The sequence below is a fragment of the Empidonax traillii genome, unplaced genomic scaffold (genome assembly GCF_003031625.1).
Source record: "Empidonax traillii isolate 1590-97213 ecotype Southwest subspecies unplaced genomic scaffold, ASM303162v1 scaffold23:size2178997, whole genome shotgun sequence".
NCBI lineage: Eukaryota > Metazoa > Chordata > Aves > Passeriformes > Tyrannidae > Empidonax > Empidonax traillii.
In genome coordinates this window covers 1,680,946-1,701,698 of record NW_020955216.1, presented here as the reverse complement: position 1 = coordinate 1,701,698, position 20,753 = coordinate 1,680,946, and the positions used below count along the sequence as shown (strand labels likewise).

Sequence of the window (20,753 nt, the reverse complement as noted above, 5' to 3'; positions counted from 1 at the left end):
AAAAGTGAGGATTCCCTTGTGAGGGCACAAGGAGGGCTGTGATGTGGGTACAGGCTGCCCCTGTCCTATGTCCCCCCTCCCTGCAGTTGGGCACCTGTAGCCGCAGGGACCCTGGCAGTACCACGGCAGTGGCACAGGCCATGCCAGTCTGACCCCACCATGCCAGGCTTTGCAGCCCCGCACTCCACTGCTGCGCTGTGGGAGCCCTGCCTGTGGTGCCTAGAGTCCCAGCATACCCCTGTCCCATCCATGGGATCACCAGCTCCTTGCCACCCGCTCCAGGCACTTGGGAAGCTCCCAGCCTCCATCGCCTCGGTGCTGGGGGTGTCAGTCGAGGGGGACCTGCCTGCCCAGGGTGCTCCCCCTGGAAGGATTCCCTTTCCCCCTCCTCCTCACCCGGAGGCTCCGGGTCTAGTCCTGGTGTCACCTCGCACCCGGCTCCCAGCACAGCAGGATGCAACGGCCCGTATTGGGGTGAGGAACCCGAAAGTGCTGGATTTAAGCCCAGAGCCAAGGCTGCAGTTCCTCTGGACTCAGAATGGCTTCTCCCGGAGCTGGATGTCCCTTGCCATAAGCCCAGCACGGGCACACGGTGCTGCTGTCCCCGTGATGCCCCTGGTTCTGCCCTGGCACACACCGGCCACAGGGACAGGGTGACACGAGTGGCTCATAGCTGTGGGAGGACAGGGTGACACAGGGAGGTGACACGTGGGTGTCATAAGAGGGACTCAAGAACGGGGCGGTGGGAAATGGAGTGACCGATCCCTGGCCCGTGGAGCTGCGCCGATGCCGGTGGCGGGTGATGCCGGTTCCGGTGCAGCACTGGAGCCGCTGTCGGTGCTGCCGGTGCAGCAGCTGTGCTGCGGTGCCTGTGATGATGCCCGTGCCGGTGCAGCACTGGTGCCGCTGATGCCGGTGCTGTCGGTACCGGTGGTGCCGGTCATCACTCCCGCAGTGCGGGGCTGGGGCCGGTGCCAGGTGCTGCCGGTGCGGGGCGGGTCCCCGGTGGCTGCGGGCGGAGCCGGAGCCGGTGCCGGTGCCGGTGCCGGGGGCGGTGCCGGTGGTGCCGGTGCCGGGCGGGGCCCCCGCGGGCTGCGGGCGGTGCCGGCCCCGCCGCGGTATAAAGGGGCCGCTCGGGCCGGGCTGGGCGCACAACGGCGGCGGTGGGTGGGGAGCGGCGGTACCGGTACCTACACGGTGAGTCCCGGCTCCTCCTTCTCCCTCCTGGCCCCTCTGGTCCGGCTCGGGGCTCTCCTGCGGCGCTGCGAGACCGGCGGCGGTACCGGGGGCTACGGGGCCGGAGGTAGCGGGTAGCCGGGAGCGCCGGGGGCTGTGGGACCGGGAGGAGTCGGGAGCGCCGGGGGCTGCGAGGCCCCGCGGAGAGGCTGGGGGGGCTGCTCAGGGGCTCTGCTGGCCGCACGGGTGTTCCTGGGGCTGGCTCTGCGCCCTGCCCACATCCCCGCACGTGCTCGTGCACCCCCCGACATGCCCGCACCCCCTGCCCGCACCCGCGCGCAGCTCCGCAGTCCCGTCTTGCCCGCGCTGCCTGTTCCCGCGTCTCCATCTCGCCGCGGGGAGGGAATCTGGGTGCTGCCATCCCCGCAGCCGGGGGTCCCGCCACAGGCAGTCGTCGTGGTCTGGGGCTTTGGGTGGCTGTAATTTCCCCGGGGACACCCCGGTCCCTGGCGTCCCTGTGCCCTTCCCTGTCCTCCAGCTCGGATATCGCTTGGGAGCAGCCGTGCTTGGACAGGGGGTGCTGGCACTGCGCACTGTGGGGTGCTTGGGACCTCCACACCTCACCTGCCACCCTGCACGGTGGGGTGCTTGGGACCCTCACACTACATCTGGCCCCATGGAGACACTGGGAAGGTGTCACCCCCAAAACAGTGACCAGCAAGGGACAGGGTGGCCATCGGGTAGCAAAGAAGCAGGGTCTTCCAGCTTCTGTGTTATGGGGGGCCCTGGTAGGGAGCATGTCCCCCTGTCCCTTTCCTGATGCTCCTTGGTGTTCCTTCAGATGCCAGGGAGCCTCTCCACGGCCCTGCGTGTCGTGGGGACCAGCCTCTTTGCCGTGGCGGTGCTGGGGGGAATCCTGGCTGCCTACGTCACAGGGTACCAGTTCATCCATACGGAGAAGCACTACCTCTCCTTCGGGCTCTACGGGGCCATCCTGGGGCTGCACCTCTTCATCCAGAGCCTCTTTGCCTTCCTGGAGCACCGGCGCATGCGGGGCGAGGGGCGGCCGGTGCGGCCAGGGCGCTCCGTGGCCCTTTGCATCGCTGCTTTCCAGGAGGATCCCGACTACCTGACGAAGTGCCTGCGCTCTGTCAAGCGCATCGCCTTCCCTGACCTCAAAGTGGTGATGGTGGTGGATGGAAACGGCCCTGATGACACCTACATGCTGGACATCTTCCACGACGTAATGGGCTCCGAGCGCTCAGGCAGCTACATCTGGAGGAGCAACTTCCATGCACAGGGCGAGGGGGAGACGGAGGCCGGGTTGCGGGAAGGGCTGGCCCATGTCCAGGCGCTGGTGCGCAGCAACACCTACTCCTGCATCCTCCAGAAGTGGGGCGGGAAGCGGGAGGTGATGTACACGGCCTTCCGGGCGCTCGGAGACTCTGTGGACTACATCCAGGTGGATGCATGGGCTGGGGGGACGTGGGCAGTGAGTGTCCTGACTGCAGTTGGGCAGAGGGGCTGTGGGTGGGATGGGAGCAGCCCTGGGAGCTTACAGGAGCGCTTGGGTGCCTGGATGTGGCCCCATACACTGCCCCTGAGCCACTGACACTGGGGGTGACTGGCACTGGGGTGGCCAAGGGGTCAAGCTCTGTCTGCAAGGGTCCCACATCACCTCCTCAGCACATGCCCTGGCATGGTGTCACTGGTTGGGACAGCGTAGCACAGTGCAGGGTGCTACGTCCCCAGGGTGGCTGGGACAGGTCCTCCATCAGTTCCGCAATGGGTGTCTTGGGGCAGTGGTGTCCAGGCACCACAGGGTGCTCCACTCCCTGCCATCGCCTGCCGGCCTCCAGGGCCCTGCCTGGTCTCGCCAGGCTCGGGCTTGCCCGGCTGTGGGCTGGGCTGTCTGCCAGGTGCATGTGGGCGGCGGGAGCGGGGCTCGACGTTCCCTCTGCCCCCAGGTGTGTGACTCAGACACGGTGCTGGACCCCGCCTGCACTGCCGAGATGCTCCGCATCCTGGAAGCTGACCCCCATGTCGGTGGCGTCGGTGGCGATGTGCAGGTACCCCTGTGTGAGGGAGGGCACCCCAGGGCGGCGAGGCAAGGGCAGGGCTGGGAGTGTCGGGGGCTGCAGCAGTGCCAGAGCTCACATCCATCCCCTCTCCAGATCCTGAACAAGTACGACTCGTGGCTCTCCTTCCTGAGCAGCGTGCGGTACTGGATGGCCTTCAACGTGGAGCGTGCGTGCCAGTCATACTTCGGGTGCGTGCAGTGCATCAGCGGCCCACTGGGCATGTACCGCAACACCCTCCTGCAGCAGTTCCTCGAGGACTGGTACCACCAGACCTTCCTGGGCAGCAAGTGCAGCTTCGGGGACGACCGGCACCTCACCAACCGTGTGCTCAGCCTGGGCTACCGGACCAAGTACACGGCTCGCTCCAAGTGCCTGACGGAGACACCCACACGGTACCTGCGCTGGCTCAACCAGCAGACCCGCTGGAGCAAGTCCTACTTCCGTGAGTGGCTCTACAACGCACTGTGGTTCCACAAGCACCACCTCTGGATGACCTACGAGTCAGTGGTCACTGGGTTCTTCCCCTTCTTCCTCATTGCCACCGTCATCCAGCTCTTCTACCGTGGTCGCATCTGGAACATCCTCCTGTTCCTGTTGACGGTGCAGCTGGTGGGTGTCATCAAGGCCACCTACGCCTGCTTCCTGCGTGGCAACGCCGAGATGATCTTCATGTCCCTCTATGCTCTCCTCTACATGTCCAGTCTGCTGCCTGCCAAGATCTTTGCCATCGCCACCATCAACAAATCGGGCTGGGGCACCTCGGGCCGCCGCACCATCGTGGTGAACTTTGTGGGGCTGCTGCCAGTGTCAGTGTGGGTGGCAGTGCTGCTGGGTGGGCTGGCCTACACTGCCTACAGCCAGGACCTCTTCAGCGAGACCGAGGTGGTTTTCCTCATTTCGGGTGCCATCCTCTACGCCTGCTACTGGGTGGCCCTGCTCGCCCTCTACCTGGCCATCATCGCCCGCCGCTGTGGCAAGCGGGAGGAGCAGTGCGGGCTGGCCTTCACTGAGGTCTGACCGCAGAGTGGTGCCATGTGCTGGGGGGTTCCTGTGTGCCAGAGCAATCATCCCCAGTCCCCTCTTCCCCTATCCTGGAGCCAGGATGGTGGAAGTGCCAGGTGCTGGGCAGTGCTGGGGTGTCCCCATGTGCCAGAGCAACTATCCTAGGTCCCCTCTTCCCCCATCACTAAGCCACCAGGTGGTGGGCAGTGCCAGGGTAACTACCCCCAGCCCCCTCTTCCCCATCCCAGAGCCAATGGGCAGTGCTGAGCGCTCCCACCCCTTGGCATTTCTCAGCAAATCTTGAAATATTGCTAATTTTTTTATTAATATGTTTTTTTCCTTATCATTTCTCCATCCCAAGCTGGCTGTGGAGAAGCTGAACCAGGGCTGCCCATCACCCTGCTGGGTGCCACCGGCCACATCCCTGCTGTGCCCTATGGAGCATCCTGGTGCCAAGCGCTGCTGGCTGCGCTCCCCCCACCCCAATCCAGAATTTTCCACCTCTCGGTGCTTTTTACAGGGATTTCAGTCCCATCTCCACGGTGCTACAGCACTTCCCAAACCCAGGACACGCTGTGTCTGTCTGTGCGGTGCCAGCACTGCTGGATGGTGCTGCCTCTGCCCCACGGCTGCGTGCGGGCACGTACCCACGGGGAGCCCCTCCAGCCCTTTTTGGGGAGGGGTCTGGCTGCTCCAGGAGGGCAGCAGGACCCTTCAGCTTTGCCAAAGAGCCAATGGAGGAATCCTGGTGTGGAGAAACTGGGAAAATGGGGGGAGCTATGGGTTGTGTGGAGCACTACCCCCAGAGGGGCTGTGGTGAAGCTCTGGCCAATTCATGGCCCCATCATTCCCACCCTGCTGCCTTCCCAGCAGTAGGAAGACGCTGGGATTTAGGCAAGGTGCTTCCTAACCTTTCCCCTCCCAAAGGAATTCACCTCTGGGTCCTTTTTTTCAGGACTTGGATGAAAACTCCTTTCTACAGTGGAGCTTTTAGCTGTTTTTTGTTTAATTTAATACAAGGTTTTTTAGGAGACTTTTGTAGCTCTTTGGTATTGTTATGGATGGTTTGTAAATCTATTTATTTTTGAACCTGCCAGGGGGATCTTTTTCATATTTTAGGGGAAAAAACTGGTTTTTATATCCTGATGGAGTTGGGGAAATAAAGACTCGCATCAAAGATGTGTGCTGTGTTGTGGGGAGGGGTCCTGGTCCCTCTGCCCTGATTTGAGGGAGATTGGGACTGAGTCCCTGTCTGGCACTGGTATCCCCACAGATGCAGGGAAGGGTAGAGGGGGACTTCTCCACCCTGGCACCTCCATGAGTCCCTGAGAACTGCTGAATCCAGCCACTGAGGGCAGCCCCTAGATAGGACACCCCTGCATGGGCTCACAGGAGGTTCCTGCCCCTCAGGAACCAGGTTCCCTGGACAGACCCACATGGTCTGTGGCTCTCAGAAAAAGAGTCGTTTTGAGGGGACAAGTGACGCAGGAAGGGCTCTGGATGCCCAGACACAGAACTCAGCACCCTGAGTGTTCCCTGTTCAGGACAGGAATGAGGTCCTGGATCTTTCTCAGTCCTTGATGTTCTTCCCAGCAGCAGAATGAAGTTCACAGCCCCCATCCATCCCCCTCACACCTTCTTGGGCACGTGGGTGATGATGGGCTTGGGGCGGGTTTTGAAGAGCAGTTTGGTTTTGATGAGGGCGGTGACGGTGTAGTGTCCCTGTGGCTCCCCAGGGCTGGGCTGGGGGGCTCCTGCCTGCTTCACCAGCACAGCAAATGGCTTTTCCAGCTGCACCACCTTTCCATAGAGGATGTGGTGACCCACGATGAGCACAGGGATGCCCTGGGGAGAGCGGAGGGTGAGGGTGGGCAGGGCCAGGCTGTCCAGGGTCCCCAGGGGGGACCCCAGTGCCACCTGCCTCACCTCGCAAGTGTAGTGCAGATCTCCTAGGAGGCTCCCGGCCAGGTTCCCGCTCTGCCGGGGCTCTACCTCGCCCTGCAGCTCCACCAGCACCCACTGTGCCAGGGCCCCGGTGCCACTGCTGTAGGAAAGACAGGGGGTCACCCATGGAGGGTCACTCGGGGCCTGTCCGTGCCAAGGCACAGGCCTGCAGGGGCTGGACCCCAGGGGTCTCACCTGGAGATGACGATCTGCACCATGTCAGGTCCTGGGGGAGCTGTAGAGACACAGGCAGAGTGTGGGGCAGGGCCTGCTACCCTGGGGTGCCCAGGCTGAGCTCCTGCCCATGGGCCCCACAGACGCCATGTCCAGACCTTTCCCGGGCCCCACAGATCCACCCATTACCCCCAGGCGGGTCCTGTAGCCCCCTCGGGCCCACAGCCCCCCTTGGCCAGACCGTAGACCCACTCCTTCCCCGGGCCCTGCAGCCCCCCACGCCCAGACTCCCCCCACGCGGTGCCCCGCAACGCCCCGGTGTCGCTGCCCGGTTGAGCGAGGCGCTGGTGCCCTCCAGCGGCGCCGGTGCGGCGGGGCCTGGCCGGGCCGTTCGGGGGCCGGGCTTCCTCCCGTTCACCCTCTCCGCCCGGCCCGGACCGCCCCCGCCCCTCTCCCCCCGCGCCGCTCCCGCCGTTCCCGCACCCGCCGCGAATCTCCCGCCGCGCCGCCGCTTCCGCCTCCGGTCACGTGCGGCCCCGGGGCAGCCCCGGTTCCGGTGCCGCGCGCACGTGGGGCGGAGCGGGGCCGGGAGCGGGGCCGGGAGCGGGATCGGAGCGGGGCCGCCGGGCGCGATGGGCGAGTTCGAGGTGCACCGGGTGCGATTCTTCGGGCTGGTGCCCGCGGGCGTGCGCTGCCTCGCCTGCCAACCCCGCGGCTCCCGCCTGGCGCTGGCCCGCACCGACGGCGCCGTCGAGGTGTACAACTTCGCCGCCAACTACTACCAGGAGAAGGTGAGGGCGCCGGCACGGGCCGAACCGGGCCGTGCTGGACCTGTATCGAGCCGTATTGGGCTTCAGCGAGTTTGTACCGGGCCCGTACCGAGCTTGTACTGGGTCTGTACCGAGCCGAACCGGGCCATGCCGAGGCTGCGCCGGGCTTTACTTGGCCCTGCCGATCCGCACTGCGCCGTACAGGGGCTGTACCGGGCTCTGTTGGGCCGTGCCGGGGTGTGACGCCCGCCCCTCCGCAGGTGATCCCCGGGCACGACGCGCGGGCGGTGGAGTCGCTATGCTGGGCTGCCGGGGACCGGCTGTTCGGGGCCGGGCTCAGCGGGGACATCACCGAATACGACCTGTCCCGGCTGAGCGCGGCCCGCGGGGCCGACGGCGGCGGGGGGCCCATCTGGAGCATGGCGGCGAACAGCACCGGCACCCAGCTGGCGGTGAGTCCCGCCGGGAACGGCACCGGGAACGGCACCGGGAGCGGCGGCAGGGGAGAGGGGTCCTCCCGTGCCGCCGGGCTGATCCCGACCTCCTGCAGATCGGCTGCGAGGACGGTTCTGTTAAGATCTTCCAAGTCGTTCCTGGAGGGATCCAGTTCGAGCGGAACCTGGACAGGCGGAAAGGTGAGTCGGGCAGCAGCACCGTCCCTTTGTCCTCCCTGATGTCTCAGTGACCGAGGGGCTCTGAGCCTGTGGGGTCACACCTGGAGCTTCCTTCCCCAGGTCGTGTGCTGTGCCTGTCCTGGCACCCCTCAGACACCCACATCGCCGCTGGCTCCATCGATGTCTTCCGCATCATTGACATCGCTTCAGGTACCTCCTGCCCCAGGGGGTGACCCTGGCCTGCCCTACAGCACTGCCAGCACCCATCGGCCCCCTGTGCTCTAGGGGGATCCTTGGCCACCCCAACTGTCCTCCACGTGCAGGTCAGACTGTGCAGAGGATCATGGTGAACTACCACGTGGAGAAGGTGAAGCGCGAGTGCGTGGTCTGGGCCATCGCCCTCCTCTCCAGAGGCACTGTGGTCACCGCTGACTCCTTTGGGAGGGTACAGTTCTGGGACTGGCAGCAGGGCACGCTGGCAGAGTCCCACGCTGTCAGCACCTCGGCTGTGCTCTCGCTGGCCGTGGCAGAGGTTGGTGAGATCCCCATGTCCTCCCTCAGCTGACAGGAGTCTGTGGCAGGAGCTGCCAGGCTCGGTCCCTCCCGATGGTGCACTCCCTCTCTTCCCAGTCTGCTCCCACAACCCCATTCCTGTTTTTGTCCCCAGAAAGAGGACAGCATTGTCGTGGGTACCTCGACTGGAGCCACCTACCAGCTGCAGCTGCTGCCGGTGAAGCTGGGTGGATCGGAGAAGCGCTGGGTGCGGACCAAGCCCTTCCAGCACCACAGCCATGATGTGCGGGCCGTGGCACACAGCCCCACTGCCCTCATCTCTGGGGGTAGGACTGCCAGGGGCACCGGGACAGGCTGGATCTCCCTTCCTGGTACCGGCTTGGCTGATCCCTGTTTGGCTTCCAGGCCTGGATGCCCAGCTAGTGATCCGCCCGCTGATGGAGAAGGTGCAGAAGAAGGGCTACGATGCAGTGCTCCGAAAATTCACCTTTCCCCACGTGAGTGACACTTAGAGTGGTGTCTTGTGGCTGATAGGGCAGGTGGGCAGGGCTGGATCTTTCGACAGGAGAAGCTGGATCTCCTTTCCCCTCTGGGTGCCCTCCTTGCTCTGACAGGGTCCCTTCCCTGCCACTTGGGTCCCTTACCTGACCCATTGCATCTTCTTCCTTGGACCTGGTACGTCTGGAGGCTTCTGCAAAGAATGGGAGAAGTTGGCAAGCTGGTCTTGCTGGTCCTACCAGGTTTCCATTTCCAGGCTCCTATCCTATGGAGCCTGTTCTTCCCCACCTTGGAGTCTCCAGCACCCCAGGGTGTTGGTGGTGCCTCAGCCCATTGTACCAGGCTGTGGGTCCATGACAGCCTGACCATTTCCATGACATCCTGCCTGTTTCTCCGCACAGCGACGTCTTGTCTCCTGTGCCAGGAAGGCCCGGCTGCTCCTCTTCCAGTTCTCCCAGCACCTGGAGCTCTGGAGACTTGGCTCCACTAGAGAGACTGGTGAGTTGCAGGTGCAGCTCTCCAGTGTTGGCCCTGTGGCAGAGCCTTTGCTGCCCCAGAATTTTGGGATTGAGCTGTCCTGTACCTCAGGGAAGGGTCTGGTTACTCCCCCAAGGATCCCTAGCTGCCCAGCAGGACCTCTGTGGTTTTCCCACCATCACTGATGCTCCGTGTGCTTTCTCGTCCCAGGAAAGGATGGCGAGGTCCTTCCCTTGTGCCGCATGCCCGAACACCTCGTGCAGCTCAAGAGCAAGGTAGGGCAGAGCGGGTCAGGGGTCCCCCTTGGAGAGAGGCACATGGTGGCTCTGGGAGTCCCCCCGGGCTTCTCTAACCCTGCGGCTTTCCCAGGGCCCAGAGCACATCTACTGCAGCTGCGTCTCACCCTGTGGCACCTGGCTCGGCTACTGCACCGCCTCCCGGTTCCACCTGTACCGCGTGCGCTGCGACGGCATCAGCCTTAGGAAGGTCAGGAAGGGTGGAGGGGGCTGCAGGGTCACGGGGGGATGGCATGGTCAGTGTCACGGTGATGACAGCGGTAGGTGGCACTGGGGTCCTGGTGGGCTGGTATGTCCTCGGGTGGTTGTCATGGCCAGTGTCATATGTAGGGAGCACTGGTAGCAGTGGGGTGGCTGCCAGGGCTGTGTTCTCCCCAATCCCAGGTCCCCAAAGTGCCCAAGCTGCTGCTTCCAGCCTATCAGCTCCAGTTCTCTGCCGACTCCAACAGCCTCTTCGTCGCTTCTGCTCGAGGATCTGTCCATGTGCTCCAGCTGCTGGAGCCGGGAAGCTGCAAACACCTGCACACGCTTCGGCCACCCTCAGGTGTGGGCTGAGGGAAGCTGGGGGTCCCTGGCATCTGTGTCCCCTCCCCACTGTGGGTGTAGAGAGGAATGTGTGTTCCTCTTTCATGTCATGGGTTGTGTGTGGGTCCTTCCTGTGGGTGTTTGAGCCACCCTCATGACCTGGCAGCAGATGGGCAGGGGGAATGTGGGTCTGGGTGTCCCCTGATGGGATGTGGGGCTCCAACACCTCTTACAGCTGGAGGGTCTCCACAGGGTGCTCCGAGGCTGTTTACCTGCTGGCGCCAAGCACAGATGGGCACTGGCTGGCAGCTGTCAGTGGGGACTGGGCCATCCATGTCTACAATCTGAAAAGCTTCAAGGTGGGTTTAGAAGTGACCCTTGCTGCCCCCCTGCCTTGAGGGACAGGAGGCAGGAGGCTTAGCGGGCAGGGCCCCTCCCTGGGAGCCATCACTGTGTCCCCGGAGCAGGGCTGGGGTGGGTGTCTGGGAATGGGGGTCAGAGGTGGCCCTGGGGGCTCCACTTTGGGGATGGGTGTGTGGGGAGAGGGATCAGAGGCAGCCCCGGTGGGTCCCATCAGCACACTGTCCTTCCTGCAGCATCACTGCGTGGTGCCCAGCTACAGCTGTGCAGTGTCAGCCCTCGCCATCCACCCCAGCACCAACAACCTCGTCATTGCCTACTCGGACCAACAGGTAGGAAGGAGCTCACCCCGTTCAGCCCTCTTGGCCCTGATCCTGTCCCTGCCCTCAGGGCTTTCCAGACCGGCTCTGGACCTATCTGGCTGTTGCTGGAGCTGCCTGTATGCTGGTGTGGGGGTGATGCCAGGCAGGAGCAGAGCCCCTGAGCTGCCCCGTGTCCCCCCTTGTGCCTGTGCAGCTGGTGGAGTTCAGCATCCCCGAGCAGCAGTACACAGCCTGGAGCCGCACGGTGCAGAGACGGGGACTGCACCGCTGCTGGCTGGAGCGGGACACGCCCATCACCCACATCACCTTCAATCCCAAGAACCCCTCGCACATCCTGCTCCACGACACCTACTTGTTCTGCGTCCTGGACAAGTCCCTGGTGAGCCTTGGGGTGCCCAGGGCCTGTCCCTGAGGGAGGGGTGGTGGCCTGGACAGCACTGACTTGGGCCATGCCTGCTACCCACAGCCCCTGCCTGATGACAGCACCCCCCTGATGAACCAGAGCACCCTGAAACAGCTCCCAGAGACGGCCAGGAAGCGGCAGCTCCATGCATTCAAGATCTGCAAGAAGTTCCAGGTGGGTAATGGTGCCGAGGAGCCGGGTCAGGAGGGTGTTCAGGTCCTGGAGAGGGACTTTGGACAAAGGGCAAGGGGTAGTGGCTTCCCACTGACAGTGAACGGGGTTAGATGGGATACTGGGAAGGAATTCTTCCCTGTGAGGGGAGTGCCTGTGAGGCCCTGGTGCATGTTGCCCAGAGAAGCTGTGGCTGCCCCATCCCTGGAAGTGTCCAAAGCCAGGTTGGACAGGGCTTGGAGCAGCCTGGGCTGGTGGAAGGTGTCCCTGCCAGCAAGACGGTCTTTCAAGTCCCTTCTCACCCAAAGTATTCCATGATTCTGTGATTCCCACATCCTGCCCTGCAGCCCCTGCTCTTTGCGGATCTGCTGGACGAGAACTCCCTTGTTGTGGTGGAACGACCCATCATGGACTTCAAAACCCAGCTGCCTCTGCCTGTCCAACAGAAGAAATTTGGCACCTGAGAGTGGAACAGGCTGCTCCAGCCTTAGGAACTGTCTCTGTGTTGCTTTTCTGGGACACTGTAGAAATTTTCTTAGGGTGCTGTAGGAATAAAACCTCTCTGTTCTGTACAGATCCGGGCTCAGGGCTCATCCGTGCCATGTGAGACTCCCTGTTGTCAAACCACCCTGTCACCCTGATCCTTTTATCCCTCTGGTTCTCCTCTTCAAAGCTGCGGGGACAAGGTGACACCCCAAATTCCAAACTTCATCCCTGTCAGTGTCTAATCCCAACGCTGGCTTCTCTCTCTCCCCCCAGCAGCTTTGTGGGTCCGTGGGTGCTGTGTGGCACAGGGGAGCCTCATTCCCTGAGGACGGGACTCTGTGGGTGCTGCCTGGTGTGGGGAAGCCTTATTCCCTAAGGATGGGGGGGAGTCTGTGGGTGCTGCCTCATTCCATAAGGATGCAATCTGTGGATGCTGCATGGGGCAGGGGAGCCTCCTTCCTTAGGAATGGGTGTCTGTGGAGCCTCATTCACTAAGGACAAGGTTCCGTGGGTGCCACCTGGAGTATGGAAGCCTCGGGATGGGGCTCTGTGGGATGTTGCGTGGGGGCCGGGAAACCCCATTCCCTAAAGATGGAGGGAAAGAAGTTTGAGATCCCCTGGGAATGAAGGAGACGTGAAGCGAAAGGGGAGGGGAGGGGGAAGTTAGCTACGCTTGAAATAAATCGCAGCGCGCGAAATAAATCACAACTCCAGACATGGCGCGCGGGGGCGTGGCCCCCACGCCCACTCCCACGCAATTGGTCACACCGGTGGGGTGGGCGGGGCGTCCCCACCCCGTCCCCCCGTCCCCTCGAACCTACCGCAGCGCGCCATGCGGGCGGGGGCGGGGCGGAGAAAGCCCCACCCCTTACAGAAGCCCCGCCCCTTCTCCCGGTGACCACCGGCGGCGGCGGCTGCGACGGCATGGCCGTGTGGACCCGGGCTTGTAAAACGGGGCTGCTGGAGCTGCTCCTCCGGGAACGTTGGGTCCGCGTGTCGGCGGAACTGACCGGGGAGACCCTGAGCCTAACGGCGGAACCGGGCGCCGGGGATGCATCGGTGGTGAACGGCGTGGTGAACGGCAACGCGGAGGCGGCGGCGGCGGCGGCGGCGGCACCCGGTTGCGTGAGGAGGGTGCGGGTGGTGAAAGCGGAGGCGGGAGGGCTCGGGATTAGCATCAAGGGAGGTCGGGAGAATCGGATGCCGGTGCTGATCTCACGGATCTTCCCGGGATTGGCGGCGGAGAGGAGCGGAGCGCTCCAGTTAGGCGACGCCATCCTCGCCGTGAACGGCGTCGATCTCCGCGATGCCACCCACGATCAAGCCGTGCAGGCGCTGAAGAGAGCCGGCAGAGAGGTCATCCTCGAAGGTAACGCCTAAACCCCCTCCTCACCCCCTCGAATCCCCCGTACGGGCCTCCGGTGCTACCCCATCCCCCCGGTGCTCCCCTCGCCGTTACCGGGTCCCAACACACCCCTTTGCCGCTGTCACCGGGCTCCCCGACCGTCCTTGGGTCCCTTTTCCGGGTGCGGGACGCCACTCCCCTCACCCCAGAGTCCCGGCACGTGTGTGTGTGTCCCCGAAACCACCAACCCCGGTGTGCCCCCTCTGGCACGGGGACAGGGACTGGGGGTGTCCTCTCCCTGGTCGGAGTGTTCCCTCTGCGGCGGGGTGGGGACCCCTAACAGCTGGGGACAAGGACGGGACATCTCCACTGACTGTGTCCCCACAGAACAGACCTGGGATCCCTTGGGATAGACCTGGGGTTCCCCCGGATAGACTTGGGGTGCCCTGGCTGTGGTGTCCCCCTGGACAGGGTGTCCCCTCTCTTTGGTGATGGAACCTTCAGGGTGGGTGAGTTTCCCCAGAGAGGGCCATGGCCTCGGGGTTTGGTTTGGGTCTTCCCACATCCCTGTGGGCTCCGTGTCCCTGCAGGCTCTGTGTCCCCATGGTCCCCGTGCCCACGGCACAGCCAGCTCGAGACCGGCCTGACAGAGCCACCGGCTCCTGCCCGACCTGTTCCCGGCAGCCCGACAAGCTCAGGCAGGACTTGCCCAGCCTGTTGGCGCGGCATGGGGCTTGTGCCATGGGGCACTGCGAGGACACGAGCCCCCTGTGACGGAGGTCAGGGTGGCCCATGTAGGTCCGTGGTGCTACACACACTGTCCTGGTGTCCTGGCACGTCCATCTGTCCTCCAGTGTGTGATGCTGCTCCACAGACACAATGCCTGTCGGGCGCTGAGCATGGGGATGGTGCTGCTGCTTGCCTGCTTGCTCCCGGCACACTGTGCCAGCACAAGGGGACATGGGTGGGCTCCCTGGAGTGGGCACAGCTGCCATGGGGTGGCTTAGCCATGGCTGGGGTGCTGTGGGGGCTGAGGTGGAGATGTAGCATTGGGCTTGGTGCTTGGGCCATGGCCACCAGCAGAGGCAGCCAGAATCCCCATGGGACCCTATGCCGGATCCACCGCGTCCTTCCTCACGCCACCCGGCTGTTTGATCCTGTCCCTCAGGAGCCTCCAGCCCTGTGGCGTGTTTGTCCCTCGCTTCCGCCACGGGCATAGGCACTGCAGCAACCATCTCTTCCCTTCCTTTCCCTTCCTTTCCCTTCCTTTCCCTTCTTTTCCCTTCCTTTCCCTTCCTTTCCCTTCCTTTCCCTTCCTTTCCCTTCCCACTGAAACTGGGCACTGCTGGTCTGATGGCTGTGATGGGACTGTCCAGTGTCCAGCTGGCATCAGTGACCCTAGAGGGGAGCTGGGGGGACATCGGCTGTGCCATCTAGCCCTGTCCTTCCTTACCAGCCCTGGAGCCGTGATCACCCCGGCAGGTGCTAAGGCTTCTCCTGAGCCCTGTGCCAGTGGTGGAGATGGGAGTGTCAGCCCTGTCTCAGCACCTCAGTGGGGCTGGTGTTACCTATCCGGGGTGCTGGGTTTTGCCATAGGTCCCATGCCAGGGGCCTCCCCCCAGGTGCCTACAGGCCCATGTCGTGCTCTGTGGCCCTGGGGAAAGGGAGCCCTTCTGCCCCTGGGGAAGCTGTGGGCGAGGTCTGGCCTCGGACAGCACTGCCAAGGGCATGGGCGGGCACAAGTGTTGGAACACCTCGCTGGTGTTCCCTGCTGGAGGCAGGGGGCTCGTCCCAGTGGGGCCTGTGTGAACCCAGCACTGCCGTGCAGCCAGAGCAGACGCCTTCCTGCGGTGGGACGGGCGAGGGGTGCAGGTGACAGCTGGGTTTCCTTTGTGGTGAGCGCGTAGGTGGGGCAGCAGTGGCTGTGCTGGGGTGGCTGTGTCGGGGCAGCAGTGGCTGTGCTCGGGTGGCTGTGCCGTGGTGACAGTAACTGTGTGACAGTGGCTGTGCTGGGGTGGCTGTGTAGGGGCAGCAGTGGCTGTGCCAGGGCAGCAGTGGCTGTGCTGGGGCAGCTGTGTGCTAGCCACCAGCTTGCCAGAAGTAGAAGGGGTGGTTGCAGATGCCACCGCCCCACTGCCAGTCTCATGCCCACTGGCATGAGGTGCTCTATGCTCCTGCCTGCACCATGGATATGTCCCACTGAAAACTGGGAGCCATGGCTGCTGCCATCCCCACTGGCAGACACAATCCTGAGCTTCCACCAGTCCCAGTCACCAGCAGGAGCCCACGCTCCTCCGGCAGTGCCCCAGCACAGCACTCAGGCTCTGGTGCCGCTGACTGCCCAGCTTGGCCTCTCACCCTCCTGGCTCCAGGGCTCTGTTGCAGTCAGCGCTGGCACCGCGGGGTCACGCCACTGTGGGCTGGAACCCCCATGGGCTGAGCTCCCGCTCAGCACTGGAGGCAGCTGCCCACATCTGGCAAACATCTGCCGAGCGGCCCCGCGGCGGGAGCTGCCGGCCGTGCCGCTGCCCGTGGCGCTGCCTGCCCTGCCCGGCCCAGCGGCAGGATTAGAGGTGCGGGGACGGCGGTAATCCCGGGATCAGTGTGGCGGCAGCTAATATTAACTCCTGTGCTGCTCACAGCAAGGACAGGCACCTCGTGGCAGCATGGCGGCTCAGCAGAGCCAGTGTGAGGGTGGGGGGCTGGTGTCTCCTGCCCACTCCCCATCCCTCCTTCCCATCCCTGCTCCCCCTTCCCGCCCAGCAGACCCACAGCAGGGGATTGGCGGCGGCATGACGTGGGCCCCACCGCCACTGTGGTTCCCACCCCAGCAGGCCTGGCTGTGGCGTCATGCCGGCTCCACGGATCCTTTCACCACTCACTTTCCAGGCATTACAGCCTATTTGTTGTTTGGGTTTGGTTTTCCCTCTTGCTGCCCCTTCTCTGTCCCCAGCACGTCCCTCCCTTGGCCTTGGCTGCCGGGGCTCAGCCGGGCGGGGGTCCAGGGCTAACGTCAGCGGGGTGGTGCTGGGGTGGGACAGTCCAGGGGGAGCAGAAGCTGGAGCTGGTGCCTCCTTCCTTCCTTCCCGGTCTGGAGAGGCGCGTGGAGCCGGGATGTCTTGGCTGCACACCCTCTGGAGGCCGGCTGCCGTCGGGGCGTGAGCGGCAGCGCGAGGTCAGCCGCCGGCATTGCCTGTGGTGCTGGAAACTTGGCGGGCGCAGTCCTAGCTGCTCCGGCAGCGCCAGGGCAGGATGGGACCAGGATGGGCTGCAGCCTGACCTCCTGCCCAGCACCATTGTCCTGTGCTGCCTTCCCCTTCCTACACCCACGCCGGCACCAGGATGAGCTGCCAGCACCGTCCTTCACTCAGGACTTCCCCAAGCCTTGGTGTTTGCAGGGAGGACATGTCACCCCACAGAGCTTCCCCAGGGCACAGGGCTATGGCACTGGGGTGCAGGACCCTGCCCAGCCTTGACTGTCCTCCCCACTACCCCCTCAGTGAAGTTCATGCGAGAGGTGACCCCCTACATCAAGAAACCGTCGCTGGTGTCGGACCTGCCATGGGAGGGGGTGGCCCCACAGTCCCCCAGCCTGAGTGGCAGTGAGGACTCAGGGTCCCCCCAGCACCAGGGGCCCCGTGACCGCAAGGTGATCCCCCTCAAGATGTGCTTTGCTGCCCGGAACCTCAGCATGCCTGACCTGGAGAACAGGTGAGGGCAGGGGCTGCTGGTGGGTGCTGGTGTGCCAATATCCCCCCCCGCACCTTGTCCCGATATCCCACCCTGTTTCCTATCCCCGTCCCCTCACAGGCTGATTGAGCTGCACTCACCAGACAGCCGGAACACACTGGTGCTGCGGTGCCGGGACACGGCCACGGCCCACGCCTGGTTCAGTGCTCTGCACGCCAACATCACTGCGCTGCTGCCACAGGTCCTGGCTGAGCTCAACGCCACACTGGGCTCTGGCAGCCCCACAGCCGGTGGCCGGGAGGTGAAGCACATTGCCTGGCTGGCTGAGCAGGTACATGCCAATGGGGTGTGCTGAGATGTTCCTGGGCATGGCAGTGCCAACACGGTGTGCCGAAGATTCACTGGGGCTGTGGATGCAGCCAGAGATCCCAGCCTGGGCACTGACTACCGCTCTCCCTTCTGCTCTCTGGTAATGACAGTGCTTCCCATGCCCTAAGCCCCTCCTTGCACTGGGATTTCCTATCTGGAGATACTCCCTTCTCCATGAATTCACTGCCCGATAGCTGCAGCTGGCCCAGGCATGGTGGGCCGTGAGCAGGACCCCTGGGGGCTGCTCCTGGCATGGTTTGCCAGGATAGAATCATAGATGACAGAGGATGGCAGCACCTTGGATGCTGCCGAGATCCTGTCAGTGTGGAGCCTCTGGGTTGGGGTCCGTCTGGGCACAGGTGCATAGATTGGGGTGCCCAGGCAGTGGCAGGCACATGGTGCCCCTCACAGTGCCCTCGTGCCCGGCAGGTGCGGCTGGACGGTGGGCGGCAGCAGTGGCGGCCGGTGCTCATGGCGGTGACAGAGAAGGACCTGCTGCTGTACGACGGGATGCCCTGGACCAGGGATGCCTGGGCCTCCCCCTGCCACAGCTACCCACTGGTGGCCACCAGGTGGGCTGGGCTGGATCCCTTTGGGGACCGGTGCCCCTCAGCCAAGCTGTGGCTCTACCTCTTAGAGCAGGGGGAAACGCCAAAGCTTGGATGGGCATGCGGTGCCAGGGTGCTGGTACTGCCATGGCACCCCTGACTCTCCCCGTCCGTTCGTGTCCCACCCTCCAGGCTGGTCCATTCAGGCTCTGGGCGCCGCTCCCCTGCACTGGGCTCGGAGCTGACCTTCGCCACACGGACGGGGTCGCGCCAGGGCGTGGAGATGCACGTGTTCCGCGTGGAGACACACCGGGACCTCTCGGCCTGGACGCGTGTCCTGGTGCAGGGCTGCCACGCTGCCGCCGAGCTCATCAAGGAGGTGACTGTGGGTGAGTGCTGCTGGGGGGACCCAGAGATCCCACGTTCCCACAGTCCCGGGGCCATGGGGCTTGGCAGGGGGGCAGGGTCTCACGGTGGCCGTGCCTGCAGGCTGCACGCTGGGTGGGCAGGAGGTCCAGCTCTCCATCCACTACGAGGGTGGATTCACCATCTCCAGGGAGGAGCCGGGCACCAGCGTCCTCTTCCGCTACCCCTATGAGCGGCTGAAGATGTCAGCAGACGACGGCATCAGGACTCTCTACCTGGATTTCGGAGGCCCTGAGGGGGAGTTGGTGAGGAGTGGGCAGCCAGTCTCACCCCTTTGTTTATGGGGTTTTCCTGCAGGGGTGGTTCCTGCTTCCCCCCAACCCTTCAGTGTCCCCAGGTGCCTGGACCCGCTGGGTTTGGCTGGTTGGGGTTCCCTACCATGTGGTGCCCTCCGTGCAGGGGACTGTTTGAGTGTGTGGGGCTGACACTCTTCTCCATCTCTCCCCAGGCACTGGACCTGCACTCCTGCCCCAAACCCATTGTCTTCGTCCTGCACACCTTCCTCTCAGCCAAAGTCACCCGCATGGGGCTGCTGGCGTAGGTGCCCCGGGTCCCCTACGCTGTCAGGAACCAGCCAGGGGTCACAGAGGGACCCCCAACCTCTCCTGCCCCACCAGTGCCTTGCTGGGGCTGGGATCCCTGCCCTGGGAGTCTCCAGGAATGCAGCAGGATGGCTGCCAAGGTGGGGAAAGAGCCCCTCCTGCCCCACACCAGCACCCCCAAACCTCCCAATGCCCCAGCGGGGTGTTGGAGTACAGACACCAGCTTTAACCCCCCTGGGGCTGAAGCCATCGCTGATCTCACCAACTGTGCCTTGGAGGGTGGCCAACCTGGCCCTCACACCTGGTGGGGACCCCTGGTGCTCCCCAACCCATATCTGGGGGACCCCCCATACTCCCCAGCCCACATCACGGGGGGCCAGTCTGGGGGGCTTCCTCCAAGAGGGTCACATTGTCCCCACCTGGGGGAGAGCTGGGGCTGTGGGACCCCCCCCATTGCTGCATGAGGGGTCCCCGTGCCCTGCTCTGGGGACACACACACATTTGTCTTATGGGGGACACTCAGGGGTGCAGAGGGGGTGCCTGGGCCTGGGGTGCTGGTCCCTGGGGCTCAGCTCCCACACCCCCTGCTGCTGCCCAGCAGTGACCCCCAAACCTCCCAAAGCCAGAAAAACGCCGTGTATCTGCCCTGGGCAGGGGGGCCAGAGCCCCCCCTGGGGCTGTCCCCACCCCAGCCACTGCTGCCTGTGCCCCCCATCCCTGGGGGGTCCCCACGGGTTGGGGGCAGGACACGTAGATTGATGCACTTTCGCTTTTTGTACTTTTTCTTCCTCCTTAAGGGCAGTTTCTGTGCCCTGGGGTGCTGGGGGGTCCCAGGCAGTGCCAGAGGAGGACCCCCAGGGCTCCCCGCTCCCACCGAGGCCCCGGTTCCCCCAGCCAAACTCCTGCACAGTTCTCTGCTTCTGGGGGAGCTGCACTGGCCGGGGGGTCCCGTGGGGTCCCATGAGGTGCTGCCCCCTCTTCTATTTTTGTATTCTTTGTAAATCGCTATTTATATCAGATTGCCTTTTCCATGGACTCTGAGTCTCATTCTAGGGGTGCCTGGGGGCTAGGAGGAACAGGAGTGTTGTCAGAGTGTGTGTGTCTGCCGGGGGGGCAATTAATTCGCAGCACAACACAGGGAGAGAGGGGTCAGCTGTGCTGGGCTGGCCAGTGCAAGGGAGACTGTCTGGTGTGGGGCTACTGGGGGGATTTAGGGTTCTCTGGGAGGGCTGGGGGGTTGTCTCTGGGGATCCTGGGAGAGCCTCTGGGGAGGATTTCTGGAGGGAATGGGGGGATCTCTGGGCATGCTGGGGTGGGAGCTCTTTGGGATTTCGGGGGGTGAATGGAGCGACTTTCAGCAGTAGCAGCTGGGGCAGTGGGGCCAGTTCAGCTCTGGGACAGGTGGGCTCAACAGTAGCACAGCTACGAGCAGGTATTTGGGGAGGGGAGGTGTGTGTGTGTGTGTGGGTATATACACACTGTATGTGCACGTGTGGTGGTGTGGGGATGTGTCTGTGTGTGCGTGTGCAGGTCTATCCTGTACCCCTGGGCAGTGTGGGGGTGTGCACATGGAGGACACAGGGCAGGGGGTGTTACATGGGTGCAACTGCACGGTGGGCGTGTACACACACACGAACACACATGAGAGAGTACATGTGCAGGGGCGCCTACATGGGTGTGAACTTGTCCACGTGCACTCCGAGTGTTTGGGATGGGGGTGTTTGTGGGTGTGTCTGTGGGTGCCCATACATGGGGAGAGTGAGTGTGTCCAGGTGTCTGCGCGTGTTCGTGTGTGTGCGTGTCTGTGAGTACACAACATTGGGGGGTGTCTGTGGGTGCACACACGTGCAGAGGGTGTGGGGGGGTGTGTCCATGTGTGTGTGGTCAGTGGGTACACACACACACACACACAGACACAGGCATGCACACATGAACCCAGACACACATGAACACATAAACATGCAGCCAGGAAGACGCACGGACACAGACAGACAGACACACACAGAAGATAGACACACAT

The 20,753-nt window shown here is 63.7% G+C and overlaps 4 protein-coding genes across 6 annotated transcripts; 3 read left to right on the top strand and 1 right to left on the bottom strand.

Moving 5' to 3' along the window:
- Window positions 1-1,156: 1,156 nt before the first annotated feature.
- Window positions 1,157-5,119, top strand: HAS3 (hyaluronan synthase 3). 2 transcript variants are annotated; one of them, XM_027903723.1, is made up of 5 exons: window positions 1,157-1,197; window positions 2,018-2,638; window positions 3,144-3,245; window positions 3,351-3,699; window positions 3,810-5,119. In XM_027903723.1, exons 2-5 carry the CDS (start codon window positions 2,018-2,020, stop codon window positions 4,265-4,267), a joined length of 1,530 nt encoding a protein of 509 aa, XP_027759524.1. In that variant the 5' UTR covers window positions 1,157-1,197; the 3' UTR covers window positions 4,268-5,119. The 2 variants fall into 2 exon arrangements, with proteins under 2 accessions (XP_027759524.1, XP_027759515.1); XM_027903714.1 differs by having other exon boundaries at window positions 3,351-5,119.
- Window positions 4,514-19,067, top strand: SNTB2 (syntrophin beta 2). Of its 2 annotated transcripts, XM_027903746.1 has the most exons (8): window positions 4,514-4,519; window positions 12,976-13,182; window positions 16,659-16,869; window positions 16,969-17,179; window positions 17,647-17,789; window positions 17,958-18,154; window positions 18,255-18,436; window positions 18,640-19,067. In XM_027903746.1, exons 2-8 carry the CDS (start codon window positions 13,014-13,016, stop codon window positions 18,730-18,732), a joined length of 1,206 nt encoding a protein of 401 aa, XP_027759547.1. In that variant the 5' UTR covers window positions 4,514-4,519; window positions 12,976-13,013; the 3' UTR covers window positions 18,733-19,067. The 2 variants fall into 2 exon arrangements, with proteins under 2 accessions (XP_027759547.1, XP_027759539.1); XM_027903738.1 differs by lacking the exon at window positions 4,514-4,519 and having other exon boundaries at window positions 12,711-13,182.
- CHTF8 (chromosome transmission fidelity factor 8) lies at window positions 5,290-6,645 on the bottom strand. The gene is made up of 4 exons (XM_027903783.1): window positions 6,619-6,645; window positions 6,399-6,535; window positions 6,186-6,303; window positions 5,290-6,104 (listed from the first exon to the last, which is right to left on the bottom strand). Exons 2-4 carry the CDS (start codon window positions 6,419-6,421, stop codon window positions 5,889-5,891), a joined length of 357 nt encoding a protein of 118 aa, XP_027759584.1. The 5' UTR covers window positions 6,422-6,535; window positions 6,619-6,645; the 3' UTR covers window positions 5,290-5,888.
- Window positions 6,940-11,901, top strand: UTP4 (UTP4 small subunit processome component). Its single transcript, XM_027903702.1, has 16 exons — window positions 6,940-7,168; window positions 7,408-7,599; window positions 7,698-7,782; window positions 7,882-7,971; window positions 8,085-8,293; window positions 8,429-8,600; window positions 8,680-8,771; window positions 9,174-9,270; window positions 9,460-9,524; window positions 9,619-9,735; window positions 9,930-10,089; window positions 10,323-10,429; window positions 10,667-10,762; window positions 10,947-11,132; window positions 11,220-11,330; window positions 11,675-11,901. The coding sequence occupies exons 1-16, from the start codon at window positions 7,010-7,012 to the stop codon at window positions 11,789-11,791; spliced, it is 2,055 nt and encodes a 684-aa protein (XP_027759503.1). The 5' UTR covers window positions 6,940-7,009; the 3' UTR covers window positions 11,792-11,901.
- Window positions 19,068-20,753: the final 1,686 nt, after the last annotated feature.